The 16,442-nt window shown below is 40.6% G+C and overlaps 1 protein-coding gene across 1 annotated transcript; it reads left to right on the top strand.

Moving 5' to 3' along the window:
- The first annotated feature begins 569 nt into the window (after nt 1–569).
- On the top strand, nt 570–11,853 carry KCNF1 (potassium voltage-gated channel modifier subfamily F member 1). The gene is made up of 2 exons (XM_054986594.1): nt 570–2,582; nt 11,768–11,853. The coding sequence occupies exons 1-2, from the start codon at nt 1,133–1,135 to the stop codon at nt 11,827–11,829; spliced, it is 1,512 nt and encodes a 503-aa protein (XP_054842569.1). The 5' UTR covers nt 570–1,132; the 3' UTR covers nt 11,830–11,853.
- The last annotated feature ends 4,589 nt before the right edge of the window (nt 11,854–16,442 follow it).

The raw sequence follows: 16,442 nt of genomic DNA, 5'->3' as shown, positions 1-16,442 counted from the left end.
ACGGAGGAACACAGAGATTAGAACCTCAATTGTGGTCCCTTTGTGAAAGGTTGATCTGAAAACCTGCACACTGCCAAAAACTTATTATGGCTAAAATGCAGGAAGTTGCATACCTTTGGGTATTTAACTAGTTGTTTTTTTGGGAGAGACAACTATCTTCTTTGGACTAGCTTTGATGTGACAGAATTTAGCCCCTCCTGGCTTTTGTTCAAATTGATTTTATAAAAGTAGAAGTGTGTTTCCCCCCTTCTAAGTACAAACTCTTATTGTTCATGCAGGACCCTTAAGTCGTTTATATATGAAGTCTTTCCTTGTATTTTCAAAGCTGTGCATTACCCTCACCCCCGTATTAAAAATGAACAGGGTGTAAAAGAAAATTGCAGTGTGCATCTAGGCCTGGATCAACTGCGACTAAATGTTTTCCTCCAGAACGTCTCATGCTTTTGCAGCATTTCACCAGAAGAGGGTAGACTATGGAAAGATCTTGAAGTCCGTCTGGAATCTCTATTGTGTTTAAAAACAGCAAAAGGAAAAAAACATGCACAACTTTCTCTTCGGCGCGCTTCAGATCGTTGCAAGAACAAGCCAGTCCAAAACTCCAGGAGATCTTTGTATTTGAAGAAACTCCACAGATTTCCCTGGTCAGCCTCTGAAGCCAAGATATCTCAAGAAGCGTCTACCTTTTCTACCAACTCCTCAGAACTGTCTGTTAATGCACTTTTCATTATTTAAAGGATTTATGGAGTATCCAAGAGTCTCTGATAATGAATAAACAGAGAACCTGAAAACAATTGCAAGCACTGGGGTGAGTCTCTTTACGTGTTTCCCCCCCCATTTTTTGCTTTGTCCAAATCTGTTGGAGGCGCAGCTTTCCTGTCAAACCACCCTGCTCATGCTTCCAGACAGCCAGATGCCTCCTCTCTTTGCTGCAGCTTGTGGCATATTTCACATGGCTTCACAGCCTGCAGATTTGCTTCTGTAACCCTTTTCTAATACTGCTCAAAGTCTTCTCAGTGAAAATTCGTTCGCATTCAGCTGATTTGATTTTCAATTGCTCTTGCAAAGCTGCTTCGTATAAAAATTTTGTGCGTGGACGAAAGGCTGTTAGAAATAAGGCTGCAATAAAATTAAAATGGCAGATGATGTTAGTTTCCAATATATGGACAGTGATGGATCAGAAAGCAGTGAAGAAATAGAGATTATAGTCAATGTTGGAGGGGTAAGACAAGTGCTATACAGTGATCATCTAAGCCAGTACCCAAATACTAGACTGGCGGAGCTGATGAACTGCTTGCCAGGGGGATATGACACTATTTTCTCTCTTTGTGATGACTATGATCCGGGGGAAAGAGAATTTTACTTTGACCGGGATCCGGATGCTTTCAAATGCATTGTTGATGTGTATTACTTTGGGGAGGTTCATATGAAGAAAGGAATATGTCCTATTTGTTTCAAGAATGAAATGGAATTTTGGAAAGTGGATCTTAAATTTTTGGATGACTGCTGCAAAACTCATCTCAGTGAAAAGAAGGAGGAACTCGAAGAGATAGCCCGCAGGGTCCAGCTGATTTTGGACGACTTGGGCGTGGACAGCTCTGAAAACCGCTGGAAAAAATGCCAAAAATGTATTTGGAAATTCATGGAAAAACCAGAATCTTCGTACCCGGCTCGAGTCACAGCGGTCCTGTCTTTTTTATTCATCCTAACCTCCTCAGTAGTGATGTGTGTGGGGACCATCCCAGAATTGCAGGTGGTGGACTCTGAAGGAAAAGCTGTGGAGCACCCAGTCCTGGATAAGATCGAGACAGCTTGTATCGGCTGGTTTACCCTTGAGTATATACTGAGGCTCATCTCCTCTCCTAACAAACTACATTTTGCTCTTTCTTTCATGAACATCATTGACATTTTTGCAATACTTCCCTTCTACGTTAGCCTGATCTTGACTCACTTGGGTACCAAATTGATGGAGTTAACCAACGTGCAGCAAGCTGTCCAAGCACTCCGAATAATGAGGATTGCAAGGATTTTCAAACTAGCACGCCATTCTTCGGGTCTACAGACTTTAACCTACGCTCTTAAGAGGAGCTTTAAGGAACTGGGGCTTCTGCTGATGTACTTAGCTGTTGGGATTTTCGTGTTTTCTGCCCTTGGTTATACAATGGAGCAAAATCATCCCGAGACGTTGTTTAAGAGCATCCCTCAGTCTTTTTGGTGGGCAATAATAACCATGACTACTGTTGGCTATGGGGACATCTATCCAAAGACCACACTGGGGAAACTCAACGCTGCCATCAGTTTCCTTTGTGGGGTAATAGCCATTGCACTGCCAATCCACCCCATCATAAATAACTTTGTCAGGTATTATAACAAGCAGAGAGTTCTAGAGACAGCAGCCAAGCATGAACTGGAACTGATGGAGCTATATGCTGGAGATGGGAAAGGTGGAAGTCCCAAAGCTGAACCGGCGTCTCTTTCAAGAAAAGGAGATCTTCGGAGGAACAGCCGACTCAAAGTCTCTTACAGTGATACATTCATTCACCTCCTGTCAGATGATAAACACCGCCGAACGAGGCTTCAGAGCTGTAAGTAGACTCCAGGAGTTTGCCATTCTTACTCCGGGCTTTTGCTGAAGAGAGGCAATCTTAAACCGAAAAGATTAAAGAGACTCCTTTGAGACCAGCTTCTCTTACCTAACACTCTCTCCTCCCTCCACACTGGTATCTCCACCTCAGTTTGGTGAGCCGTAGCTTATAAAACCTGATATAAGACATGCACACACAACGAATGTCTGGTCAACAACTGCATCCTGACACCAAACCCTTTGTAACTGTTCCAGAGGCTAACAACACCATACCAGTTAGTAACTGTATCTTGATTTGGATGTGAAGCCTTATGAACTCACAGAAATGTATGTATAATAATAAAAGAAAAAACCATATCACCAAAAGAATATATGCTCTGTCAAATGTCTAAGCTGAAAAGCAATGCTTAAATTAAATTAAACTTGTCACTTCTCAAATCTGTGTGTATCTGGCATGTCAGTTTACAAAAGATATTCTGGAAAGATCCTGACATGAATAAAAGGCAAAGAAATCTTTAAACTCTGGCATCTGGAGATGCTCCCCTTCCTTTCTGAGTAAAGAAAATAATCATTCCAGACAGATCTACTGAAAGAACACTGAGTCAATAGACAGAAATATTAAGGCAAACTGAGTAGTTATGAATATCAGACAAGATTTTATTTTGAGTGACTTTCTTAATAAGCCTTTCAGAAGCATGCCATTGCATATCAAAACTGTTTTTAAACTTCTGTTTTCCAATTTTATCTTTTTGTAGATCTGAAGGTATTGTGGGAAACTTTCCTTGACTCGTTGGTTTGCAGACTTCCCCCTCCCCTTTAGTCAAAGTTTCCTGAACATGGCAGGCGTTCTCTATTTATGAACTGTACAAAGACCTTGGAAACACATCACTGGATTCCTTAATAAGAGGAAAGCATTTTTTTGTGTTTAAATCTATACTGCAGTTCAGTGTAGAACTGGGTAATTTATGCAGTGATGCATTAGGACCCAGCTCTGAAGTCCTTGTAGCCAAGCAAAACACCTTATAAAATCAACAGAATTTGAAGTACCAGAGTTAGCCTGCTTTATGTCATTGAAATACTCATTATACCCACCACTGTGTGGCTCTGAGGCAATACTTGCATTAAGAGCAAAGGCAGACATACTACCCTGTTTACCTGAAATACTACGTGTACCACCTCCATTTTAAATTTGCATACAAGTTACAGTTGTGTATATAATATAAACAACTGTTGTACATAATCTTTATTAGGGGGTTCATCTGACATTCACGGTCCTCTTCCTCTCAGATAAACATTGTATTGTAATACTGAACACACATTTGCTACTCTGAAAACAAATACCTCAATGCATTGAAACCACTTCTACACTGAAGTATGTTACATCAGTCTTCGACGTCAACAGACTATAGCTACATCTGCTATAGAAAGTACTTATTTTATTTGTTTAATGATTACTCATTTGCTTATTTGAATGAGGTCCCATTAACTTTTGCTAGTAGTGGTCAGAGATCCCAGAGACTCCTTTCACAGAGTCAATGGCAGAAGACAGAGGATTTAGACTAGTTATTTTTGAAACCCCCAATACCCAGCAGACTTTTTTCCTGACTTAAAATCAGGGTTCTACTTTACTCTTAGACTGGCTATAGCATAGTGGTTAAGTGGTTGGGCTGTGAATCAGCACTCTGCTGGTTCAACTCCTACTACTGCCATGAGCTCAGCAGGCGGCCTTGGGTACGCCACCCCTCTCAGCCCCAGCTCCCCAGCTGTATTGTGGGAATAATATAATAACACTGATTCTGAGTGGGGCACTAATCTGTCTAGAAGAGCAGTATATAAGCGCAGTTATTATTATTGTTTTTAAAAGTTTCCTTTGTAGAGTGTGTCTCCACACTCAGAGATGCTCCTTCAATTCTGTGTGAGTCACTATTATTAGTGGGTCTTCTGACTGAAAGGAAGAAAGGAAAGGGCAAAGCAAGAGGCAGCCAGGTAATTCAGTATTGTCTCTGTGATGGGGGTGACTGAATATTACAATCATACCTGACACAAAGGTGGGACATAAATTAGAGATTTTAGCGGTCTCATCTCCTGCATTTGCGCAACAGATCTCATGATTATGGCTAACACCAGAAACTGTTTGAGAAGCAAATGCAAAAAGCTGAGAAGCAATATTTAAACTCACTATTTCTGCCCCACGCACCCAACCCTATATTTCCTTACCTCTATATGGAGACAAAGATCAACTTTGTTACAAGAAAATTAATGCCTATTAGTATTGGAGAAGGAAAGAGAACACTAGCTCTAAACCAAACATGCAAGCCCTAAATAAAATTGTCGAGTACATCTCTCGGAGCAACAGCGCTTATTTAACATGGCATTCAACATGGCAATGACTCATTTCATTAACAGTAATTATTTCTTTAGTTAGGCACAGCCTCCAGCAAGCAGGAATGTGAAAATTATACCACTTTGGCAATAGATTAGGAAGGCCTGTTGCTCAGAGGCACAACACTTCTCTAAGGTCAAAGAATATTAGCAGCTATGTATGGCCTCCAAAAACCCACTTCTTTTCCCACTCCACAGGAGAGCTTGCCAGGACATGCCGAGTTCTTAGTTCATTTGGTTGTGCAGAAAGAAAACAGGCTGCAAACAAATGGATGATACATTTCTGTTAGAGATGTGCAGAGAAATTTTTATCCAGGTTCAGCTTCATGTAATTTTTATTTATTAATAATTTGGTTTTGATTCTGTAATGCTGTAAAGGCACATGTAAATGATGTTTCCACCTGTAGAAATCTATCTCCACCTCTCTTCTGCTCAATTGGGACAAAATTCTCAGGAATGAAATCTGTCAGCCAAAGAATCTGTTCTTCTAAAATTCAAGCCAGTAAGAGAAAGTGGCCCTGTTACAACCCTTTCTTTCTCCTGAGTAGATTTTGCCTTTAATCTTTCTCTTACACCCTCTGGGTAGATTGCTGCCACCAGGAATATTATATTCCAAAATAATTTATTTAAAGTTCCCCTTTAGTAATGTGCCCAAGGGTCAGGCTTTTTCATGGTACTATGTGGCCCTGAGGAAAGGAATGGGATATAGGAATGACAGATACTCTGGGATATAAAAAAACAAAGTAAACTTTTATTTTTATAAGAAGTGTAAAGGGTTTCATATTATTTCTAAACCCTGATGGTTTCCAAAGAGTAGTTCTTAATTCTTAAAGGGCCAAACTACAAGTGACGAATGACACAGGTTGGACACTTGTCAGCTTCCCTCAAGTTTTGATGGGAAATGTAGGCAGCTTGGCAGAATGTTGGACAAGTGACAGTTGAAAAGTCCATTGGACAGCAGTTGGAGAGCCAAGCTGCAAGACCAGGATGCCTTTATTTCCCATCAAAACTTGAGGGAAGCTGACAAGTGTCCAACCTGTGTCATTCCTCACTTGTAGCTTGGCCCAAGTTACTTTGCTTAAACCCAGTCACATAGCTCTTCTCTCAGGCTTCACACGCATTTTGCCTGCTTTTGATATTCTCTCTCAATTACAAGTAAGACCTTTTCTCAGGTGCACACAGAGTTTGCCTGCTTTCTCCTGACTGAATGTTCTTTCACAAACACATAGTTCAGGCTCCCACACAGGTTATCTCTCTCTCAGACAACATACACAAGCTCAGGCTGCACACAGCTTGCCTCTCTTGCCCTGACTGAATCTTTTCTCTCCACTCTCTAAAACTGCATTCACTCTGCCCACTCTCTCAGTCATCATCCAATCATATCACTCACTCATCCCTCTCTTTCACCCCCCCTTTGTCTACACACCAAGCATTTAAAGACACATACATGCATTTACTTAAAATCATTACAGGCCCTATTCAGGCTCAATATTATATACAGCTCTGGAATTATGGTTCAGGTAGGGCTGCCAGGTCTCCTTGACCTCCTGGTGGGAGGGGCAATCTGGCACTTACCTTGGTGTGATGATGTCGCTTCCGAAAGTGACGTCATCACACTGGTGGGGAGCGCACCTGCTGCATGCTGGCCCAGGAGGTTTCTTGCCTCCTAGACCTGTTCACTGGTGGGGGGGGGGCAGAGGCTGGGAGCAGGGAATCCCCCGCCCCCACTGGGGACCTGGCAGCCCTAGGTTCAGAACAGAGAAATTAGGAAATGGAGAAAAGGGTTGGTTAGCTGAAGAAGCAAGACGCAGGCATTTGATGGATGCTTATGGAGAAAACCCAGGTACTTTTCTTATGTTGTTCCCCCCCCCGCCCCCAGGATCTAACAGTTAGAAGACTTCTCAGTGCTTGTTCATCCTTTCCCCCCTCTTTTTTCATTAAAACTTAATTCAAGAGCATCAGAAGTAGCTAACTTTTCCAGGCGTTATATATGTCCCTCTAATTTCAGTCCTTGAAGAAAAGGACTCCACCAGCAAGCCCAGTTGCTTGCCTGCATAAGTTTTGAGTGACAGGAAATGGGGGAGAGGAGGAATTTGGGGGAAGAAAGGAGTTTAAAAAAAACATTTAAGTTATTGATAAAGCATCAAAACCAGTATTTAAAAAATGAAGTTGTCTTCTTTCCCTGCTCTGTTAAGTTCTTTTAAAAAATACATCTTTGTCTTTAAGTGGCGGATACTTGGGAACAGGGAGAAGAGGGGAAGAAACTATAAGTAAAGGATTTTTTAAAAGAGGGAAGTGGTTGTGAAATCACCCCTAATATCTGAAAATTCTGCCTATGTCTTTATCCAGAATCAACCTAAACTATTAAATGGGATGCAGGCAGGATATGGCAGATATTCAGTGGTGAAAGAAAGATACTCTGTGCATGCTCAGAGGTACTTTTTCTTCTAGTTCTCAGCCCTGGAGTTGAAAACAAAGCAGAAATTAAGTAATTCATCTCAGAGACTCATAAGAGTTCTCATGTTTTAGCAAAATAAAAAAGGAGTCTGTACCAGCTTTAAGGTTTATTCTAGCATAAGATTCATAGTTAGAGGCTACTTCATCCAATGCATGACATAATGGTACAGTCAGCTGAAAGAATTATGCCTATAGATATAAAAGAAGAAAATTGTAAACAGTAGATTGAGGCTTCATTGGATGTTATTTACCTCAATGCCAAACATTAGCTGCCCATTTCCATACACACTAGGACTGTACTAAATGGACGGGATGTTTTTTCCAGGAAGTTTGTGAAATTTCTATAAGAATCTCAAAAGGAAAATGCAGTGACACTGTTAATAGTGTGTAGTTAAGCTCTGTGTATGTTAAATTGGTCTAATTGGGCACATTAAAAAATAAGCTAACTTCAGAATTCTCCTTAGTTTATACTTCATCTAGCTCAGCCTCTTCCCATTTGGAGAGCTGAAAATTAGAATCTGTAATGAGACAAGAATCCTATGCCTCTATTCAACCCAGGCGAGAGGAGGGGTCCATTGTTCTGCCAACAACGCCCTGCCTGAGCAATTGGAACTGGTCTATGACCTGTTTGTCTGATGTAGAGAGTGGAAGGGCATTATGGGCACTTGACATATTTAATGTTGGAAGATGAGCAAGTGAATGAACCTGAGATAGCATGGCTGTGTTGTTAGGTCCAGTGACTGAATTGTTAGGTGAATATGGGAACAAAGCTGGCATATTTGACATAAAGTTGGCATATTTGACATAAAGTAGACATTAAAAACCACAACACTCAAAAACCAGTGGAAAAACATTTTAATCTTCCAGAGCATTCACGGTGCAATCCTATGCAGAGTTACTCCAGTCTAAGCCCATTGATTACAGTGGGTTTAGATTGCTGAAACTAAGTTGATTCACAAATTCAGAACAATGGACTCCCCCACCCCAGGGCTGAATAGGGACATAGGAGTCTTATCTTACTACAGATGCTAATATTTTGCATTTCCTTTGCTGATTTAATCATTTCACACCATACCTGTACGTCTTACTTACTTCTTTGCAACACCCCTTCTACATTCTGACTGGGATATAAAAACTTAGAGCCAAGCTACAAGAGACGAATTACAGGAGGAGGAGCATGTGAAGGGAGTCCAATGTTAGCTGGGAAACAGAGTTTTAAGAAATCAGAAGTCTTTGTCAATTTCCCCTCTCTACAGAGCCAGGGAAGGTTTATTTCCTCTTCATTTCTTAGAAGGGGAGGTGAAACTGACAGAGCCTTTGGGAGGCAAAGAGGAAATTAACAAACCCTCTGAGCAGCATCTCCCTGGCTCTATAGAGAGGGAAAATTGACAAAGCCTTCCAATCTCTTTTAAAACTCAGCTTCCCAGCTAATACTGCGACTCTCTTCACATGTTCCTCCTTGTGTAATTCATCTCTTGTAGCTTGGCTCTTTGAGATCTCCATTCCTACGTGTATCTAAGAAAAGGAGATTGACTCTGGAAGCTTATACCCTGGAGAATCTTATTGGTCCTTAAGGTTCTACTGGACTCAATCCTTGCTCGTCTACTGCAGACCAACATGGCCACACACCAGAGACTGCTTTGGAAATATTATTGAAATGCAAGAAAGTATAGCCTGAAAATGTGCAAAATTTCATTTGTGACCTTACCATAGGACCTCATCTTGTAATGAACTGAATTGTCCTAAGGTAAATCTTATTTATTTTGTACATTGCAGCAAATGGATGCAATTAAAAGGGAAATTCTCAATGGGATTATAACATTTATTCCCAATAGGAACTTCTAACATGGCCCTTACTTCAGTTCTGAATAGTAGGAACCCATACATGTTAATTGTCAGTGCTATCAAAAGATCTAGGATTCTGGGATATGTACCTACCATATTTATAAGAAAGGAAGACAATCCTGAAAAATAATCTCTTCTGAAAAAGAGAAAGTTATACATAAAAGCAGATGACTCTGAATTTAAAACAAACCTTACTAGGTAGTAGTATACACAGGTTTTTTTAATTACAAAAAATGATGCCTCTCTCAAACTCCTTTCTTCTCAAAAATGAGGATTGTCTCCAGTGTGACTGATTAACCAGAAACTAAGGCAGAAACCAGAGAGCTACCATTTGAAACCTACATTTTTTCTTCAGCATTAACAACATTCACATGCAACTCAAAACAAAATAAAGATAGAGTTTAAGGCAGTAGGGCTGGTTTGGAAATCCCATTGTCGAGTTCCATACAAACATACCCTTTTCTCTTTTAGGGTGGGCACTATACAATTCCAGAAAGATCATTTTGAATTGGGCAGAAGCTGGGTGTGGAGGGAACACATTGGCTAGTGACAAAGACATCAGCAATACCACAAAGCAATTTTCCTACTGTCCTCAAAATTTTAGCATTTCTTAAAATAAGCTGAAGAGTAAATGAATGTGAATATGCACAGATTCCATTTTTAAAATATGGATAAAACAACTATCATAGGGGAAAGTCTGGCATTTGGAGACGATGAGTTACATTACACATGAACAATCATGGTGAATGCTGCCCTCATTCTAAGCAGGGCACAAATATGTTTTATATTGCATTTTAAAAAAATAACCCGAACACTTATATTGTATCTTTAAAAAATAACCCAAACTTTCCATACAATGTGATCAGCGTTTCTACCTGTAAGGTAAGGTAAAGGTAGTCCTCTGTGTAAGCACCGAGTCATTACTGACCCATGGGGGACACTGCTTCACAATGTTTTCTTGGCAGACTTGTTACGGGGTAGGTTGCCATTGCCTTCCCCAGTCATCTACACTTTACCCCCAAGGAAACTGGGTACTCATTTTACCGAACTCAGAAGGATGGAAGGCTGAGTCAACCTTGAGCCAGCTACTTGAACCCAGCTTCTGCCAGGATCGAACTCAGGTCATGAGCAGAGCTTGGGCTGCAGTATTGCAGCTTACCACTTTGCGCCATGGGGCTCTTCTTCTACCTGTAAGACATTATGGAAAAGCAATAGAATGTTAAGTGGTTCAGCTTTACATATGGAATTCATTATGGAATTCATCCTTCTTCCTAGGAGGAGGATTGTACTGTGAATGTACTCCTCCTCCCTAGGAGAAGGAGTACAACCTTTCTTGGGGTGCTACGATTCTATTAGATTGTATGGATCACTATGTTCGTTCTCAATGCAAGCTGAGTACGTACTTCACTGAACTCCTTTCGTTCGTACTGTTTCATTTAAAAAAGTCTTGCGTTATATTTTAAGTGATCAGTGTGACATCTTTATGGAAATAAGATTAAAAACTGAGATTAGTTCAAAATTTGGAGTGAAAAAGTAGTGCTGAATCAAGGAGGGAAAGCTAGTCTAATGAACAAGACATTTAAAATAGAAAAGTGAGGATCCAATTCATATCCCTCAAAATTCAGCTGCATGGGAGAGGCATTCGCCTAATACACCCAATCCCTGCAGTTTATCTGACCTGGAAACGAGCTCATCCAGGCTGTGACCCCCCATCTAAAATGGATGATAGAAATAATGGACCAGAATAAATTTGTACTTTGCATGGCTATAGAGTTCCTGAACAAAAAGGAGGAGGGAATTCCCCCTCTGCTTCCTTCTACATAAGCAGACTGCTTGGGCTGTTGGGCAGATGTGACATTAATTATACAACATATAATCAGGCGTGCCCTTGGCAGCATCACGGGACTAGTTCTTGCCTACCTAAGACTCTTTTATACTCCCGCATAGTACTTTTCAGTGCACTTTATGAAGCTCTGTAAACATCAGTATTCCCTAGTGACAAGTTTTTCAATCTAGATACTCCGTGTGCAAAATTATGTGAATAACTCCCTACCAGGGCCTTTTTTTTTACTAGGGAAAATTATGTGACCTTCTCCCTCCACAGTGCACTTCCAAGTGGAATCGGGCTTCTGCAAGTTTTTAAAATGACATTCACCATGGCTGATGAGTGGCTGTAGGGAAAGCAAGTTGGGTCCAGGGAACCCTAATCCAAATTGCCAAAAAACATAACGTGTAGTTTGGCCTGCAGAACTGATAAAAAAAACTTATTTTCAAAGAGCAATTGTCTTATTATCCTAGGCCGCTGAGTTTTCAAAGTCCAGTACTATGCTTGTGTATTAATATTTGTTTTGTGTATTTTCAAAAGTAAGAATAAGGTATTAAGTGATTAAAGAAATCCAATATTTATTTTGGTTTGCAAGTGTATGAGCAGATCACACTCTATTTATTAGACATTCATACTATACTTATATGTCAAGTGGATTTCAATCTCTCTTCTTTAAGGTAAGAATTGTCTTCTTTGTGACTCCTATCAGACATCTGCACAAGAGGATCTTAAGACTTGACGAACTCGCTGGAAATTGTTTGGATCAGTCATCCACAGCCTTTCTGTAACCACAACCTACCTTTGACTTCAATCGATGACATGATTGATTCCACGTTTCATTTTTACTACATGCCTCTGTTTTTCTTTCTCTATGTCTACTTCATTGATCTCTTTTCCCGCCCCCCTCAGTCTTTCTGCTTTATCCCTTTCCCCCCTATTTTTAAAACAGTGTAAACAAAAGAAAATAGTGGTTCTGCCTGTAGTATGGCACACCTGTAATGTGGCACACGATCGCGTTTAAGGTCCCTTCCCACAAATGGGAGACCAATAATACTGGTAACAGGTAACATCTTACACATGAAATCCAGAAACTGCTCACATAGAGACAAACTACACAAGACGCCGAACAAGTGTTCTTCACGTGTTGAGTCCTGCAAGGTTCCCTGGGAGGGGTAGTCTTACAAAGAACAGCTGCTCGATGAGATTCTCCCCTGGGGAATCTCTCTTTTTCAATCAATTCCACCCCCTAGCTAAGAGGTGGCCGGTCAATTTTACCCCTAACTAGGAGGTGAAATTGATGAAGATCAGTCAATTTCACTTGCACAGGGCTCTCTGCAAAAAGAATAAAAAGGGAACTTCCCCTTGGTGCATTCAAACCAGCAATTCATCAAGCAGCTGGTCTTTGTAAGACTACACTTCTCGGGGAACCTTGCAGCATGTAGATCCAGAGGAGTTAGCCGTGTTAGTCTGTAGTAGCAAAATCAAAAAGAGTCCAGTAGCATCTGATGAAGAGAACGTGATTCTCGAAAGCTTATGCTATTAAGACTAAATTGGTTAGTCTTAAAGGTGCTACTGGACTCTTGCAGAATGTGACAGGCGCCATCGTGTATTGTGTAGTTTCCCGCACAGACACAGCTGTTTGGTGTCACAGAAGTCAAGCCAAAGTCATGTGTTACCAATGTGTTATGACTACTACCAAAAGTCCTCTTTCCAGAACGCCACATCACAGTGAAAATATAAAGAAGCAGCACACACATGGGTAGCTTATATAATGTTGTTACTTCTAGTGTCAGCATCTCAAATGGTCCCCTATGTCCATGACAGAATGCATGATTTCCTTGCAGAAGGTCCCACTTGCAATCCATGTCAAATCCAGTTAAATGAATCTTACGAAGCAGTTTTGGGGAATGACAATTACAATACTTGTTCAGATGAACCAATGGTCTGACTCTAAATAAGGCAAGTCTGTATAAGAATGCAGAAAACTATGGTATGGCCTTGTTCACCATTATATTCGAGAGGGGAACTACAAATAGCACCCTGAGATCTTATATTAGAATGGCTGGATACCACTAGCTTATATGCACAAGAACAAAGAAAAGTACTGCTTGCCTGTGCAGCACTCTATTTTAACTGGTTATCAGTGCAATAAATTGCAACAAAAGATGGTTTCTAGCCAGCCAGGGGGCAACCTAGAAACTAATTTGAGAGACAAATGTCACCCAACTGGCAAATGGACATTCAGAGTTGAACTGTTATGGTTCTGCCAATTAGCAATTAGTAAGGGGTAAAGGAAACTCTCTCCAGAAAAAGGCTTCTGCTGTTGGGATGGAGTGTCTGCCTTAGGAGCAAATTAGTCATCCTTGCCCAATATTGTTTCTGCTTCATTCCATATATTGCAGAAGAAACAGGGAAGGCACATTTGTTTCAAAAATTCAGTTCAGCAGGGAAAGTAGCAGGCTGATAGGAAGAAGCAGCTAAATTCTGGATCTTCAACAGTGCAGACTGAGCAGAGTGAAACCAATAGGTTTAGAGGGGTGTGACTTTTTAGGCCTGTACTGCGCATCTGCTGCACCTGTTTCCACAAGAGTAACAACTCTCTCTTGCCCAGAATCCTTGGGAGGAAGGTGGGGAATGGCTTATACACAGGGCTTTTTTTCTGGGAAAAGAGGTGGTGGAACTCAGTGGTGGAACTCAGGACCGCACAATGACATCTCTTTGGGTTAGCTGGAACAAGGGGGGAGTTTTTTGAAGTTTAAATCGGCATCGGTGAAAATGGTCACATGGCTGGTGGCCCCGCCCCCTGATCTCCAGACAGAGGGGAGTTTAGATTGCCCTCCACTCCACTGGAGTGGCGTGGAGGGCAATCTAAACTCCCCTCTGTCTGGAGATCAGGGGGTGGGGGCACCAGCCATGTGACCATTTTTAAGAGGTGCTGGAACTCCGTTCCACCGCGTTCCCGTTGAAAAAAAGCCCTACTTATACACATATGTGGAATGGGAAACACGTGCTCCATAGCAACACAGTGTCACTTACCAGCTTACTTCTACCCACCTTCCCATTGTCAAAGGCAGTAATGCTTATCACTTTACCTTATTTTCACCAACAAATTTTGTAACCTGTGCAATCATGGTTGTAAAGTTACTGCACATGAGCTTTTTCAGCAACCCTATTTTATTCAATTCCTTTTATTCAGTGGACCTTCCTCCCAGGAAAGTGTTGTAAAGACTGCAGTCTTCAGCAGCTGACAACGGTTTTTGAGAAACATTAAAAGTGAAACTGAGAACTACTTATTGATGAAAGAATGCATGAATTAGGCCAACAAATGCAAACAAATTACTTTCTTCCAAGTACCTGATGCAATGTCATGTTACAGATTCAAGCACGTTTATACATTTTATGTATTTTAACTTCATGCTCATTTGTGGTTTCATAACAATCTGCTTCTACTCAAATGCTAACTACTGCAAGATTTTAAACATTAAGAAATCATTAGCAAAACATGAGATAAAATTCCTAGGGGAAGTGTACCGCATTTTATAGTGAGAATAAGATACAGCTGAATGTGCTAGTATCGTGTTCGTGTGTGGCCTTGCCATAACCTCTGTTGTTGTCCCCCCCCCACTCCATCAACACCCAAAATAAAACAAAAACCCAAGCTCTTCTCTGGTGCTGTTACTGAGAAAGAATTCTGAACGGCACATTTTCATTTCTAAACTACTCTTCTCCTAAATGTTTCGAAGACTCGCCTGGTGCAATCATCCTCCAATGTCATTTATATGGTTGAATCCTGTCTTCTGGTGTGCATTGGACAAGCACACCAATCCTTACGGAAAATAATCAATGGATTTAAATCTGACATTAAAAATTGCAATATTCAGAAACCACTGGGTGAAAATATTAGTCTTCCAGGGAGCATTCTTTTGCTGATTTACAAGTCACTGGTCTACAAAAGAATTTCCAAGAGAGAGAAAATTACTGGAAATTGCTGAATTAGCATTCAGTAAGAAATTCAACACTATTTCTCCACCAGGTCTTAACAAGTTTCTGGCATTTCTCATTCACTATACGTGCTAAGATCTTAGCATATCCCACCCCTTACAGATGTAAATTAATTGAGTTATTCCAGGGGTCCCATGACATGGTATCTATGACCACCAACACCTTTCCGAGAGCTAGCCAACTGTTTTGGGGAAATGGGTGGGGCCCAATTGGGCTTTTGTCCAACAGCACTTCTAATTGGCTACTGGAGATTTGATCAGCCATGTAATTGTTTTAAAAAAGATGTTGACAGCAGCCGCCACCATAGCACAAGCCTCTTCCCTGCATGACTGAAGGTATGCTGTGTGTATACAATTTTTTAAAAACAGTATGTTTATTGAAAAAGGCATACTGTTAAATAGAGCTTCTGCCTGAAATGTTGAAGACCATGGGCACTGGGGCTACTGCAATTTTTTAAAAAATCAGCAGTAGAATATTTTTACATCAATATACTGTTATAACAATAGGTGTAACAGGTTTGGTGAATTCCCAACTTTTATTTTTCCAAAAAAAAGGAAGTTTCCAGCCCTTTCCCATGCAAAGATATGTTTTTTCCCCTTATACAGCTGCAAAAAAAGAGGTCAGAAATTCACTTTTTTTAAAAAAATGAAAGCTTAGAATTCAGATAACCTGTTACACATATTGTCACAATTGCATATTGCTCTGATATTCTAGTGCAGGAGTGGAGGGAGGAAATAGCTGCCACAGGGACAGAGTCAAAGAAAATGGTTGTCCTGTGGGTGCAAAAATCCAAATCTGGCTAATCTTCATGGGAACAGAATGCACTATAGCTATGGGGCAGCTACAGAAATAAACCTCTCTGTGCCTTCTTTATACGATCAGGACATATGAGTAGTACGAGCTCAAGCATCTCAATCAAACAAAGCCTGTGATGTGCATAAGCTGGAGATATCTAGGTTTTTTTAGACCAAAACACCAGTAACCGTGAATTTTGCCCAAATGCAGTTGCCCAAGCTATCCCGGAGGCACTGAAACCCTTTCCATTTGGAAGGGGGCCACCATATTCTACACTTTCTGAAGCTTCAAGGACAGTACAATAAAGGCTCAGTTACAATGGTAAGATAATGCCTAGATCATCTCTCAATTAATAATACAATCGATTAATATAATTTTTTACTGTGCCAAAGACACACATTCATAAACCCATGCACTTTAATTGATGCAGCTATTATTTTAAATCAGTAAACATTTCTAGCTGAAAGAGCTCTTTGTAGATTGGATTATATGAATAAGTAATTTTTTTGATTTAAAAAATCCTCTGACTCTCATTGAAATTCTTTGATCATTCCA

The sequence above is a fragment of the Eublepharis macularius genome, chromosome 1 (genome assembly GCF_028583425.1).
Source record: "Eublepharis macularius isolate TG4126 chromosome 1, MPM_Emac_v1.0, whole genome shotgun sequence".
Classification (NCBI taxonomy): Eukaryota; Metazoa; Chordata; class Lepidosauria; order Squamata; family Eublepharidae; genus Eublepharis; species Eublepharis macularius.
This window is presented reverse-complemented; position numbering and strand designations above follow the sequence as displayed.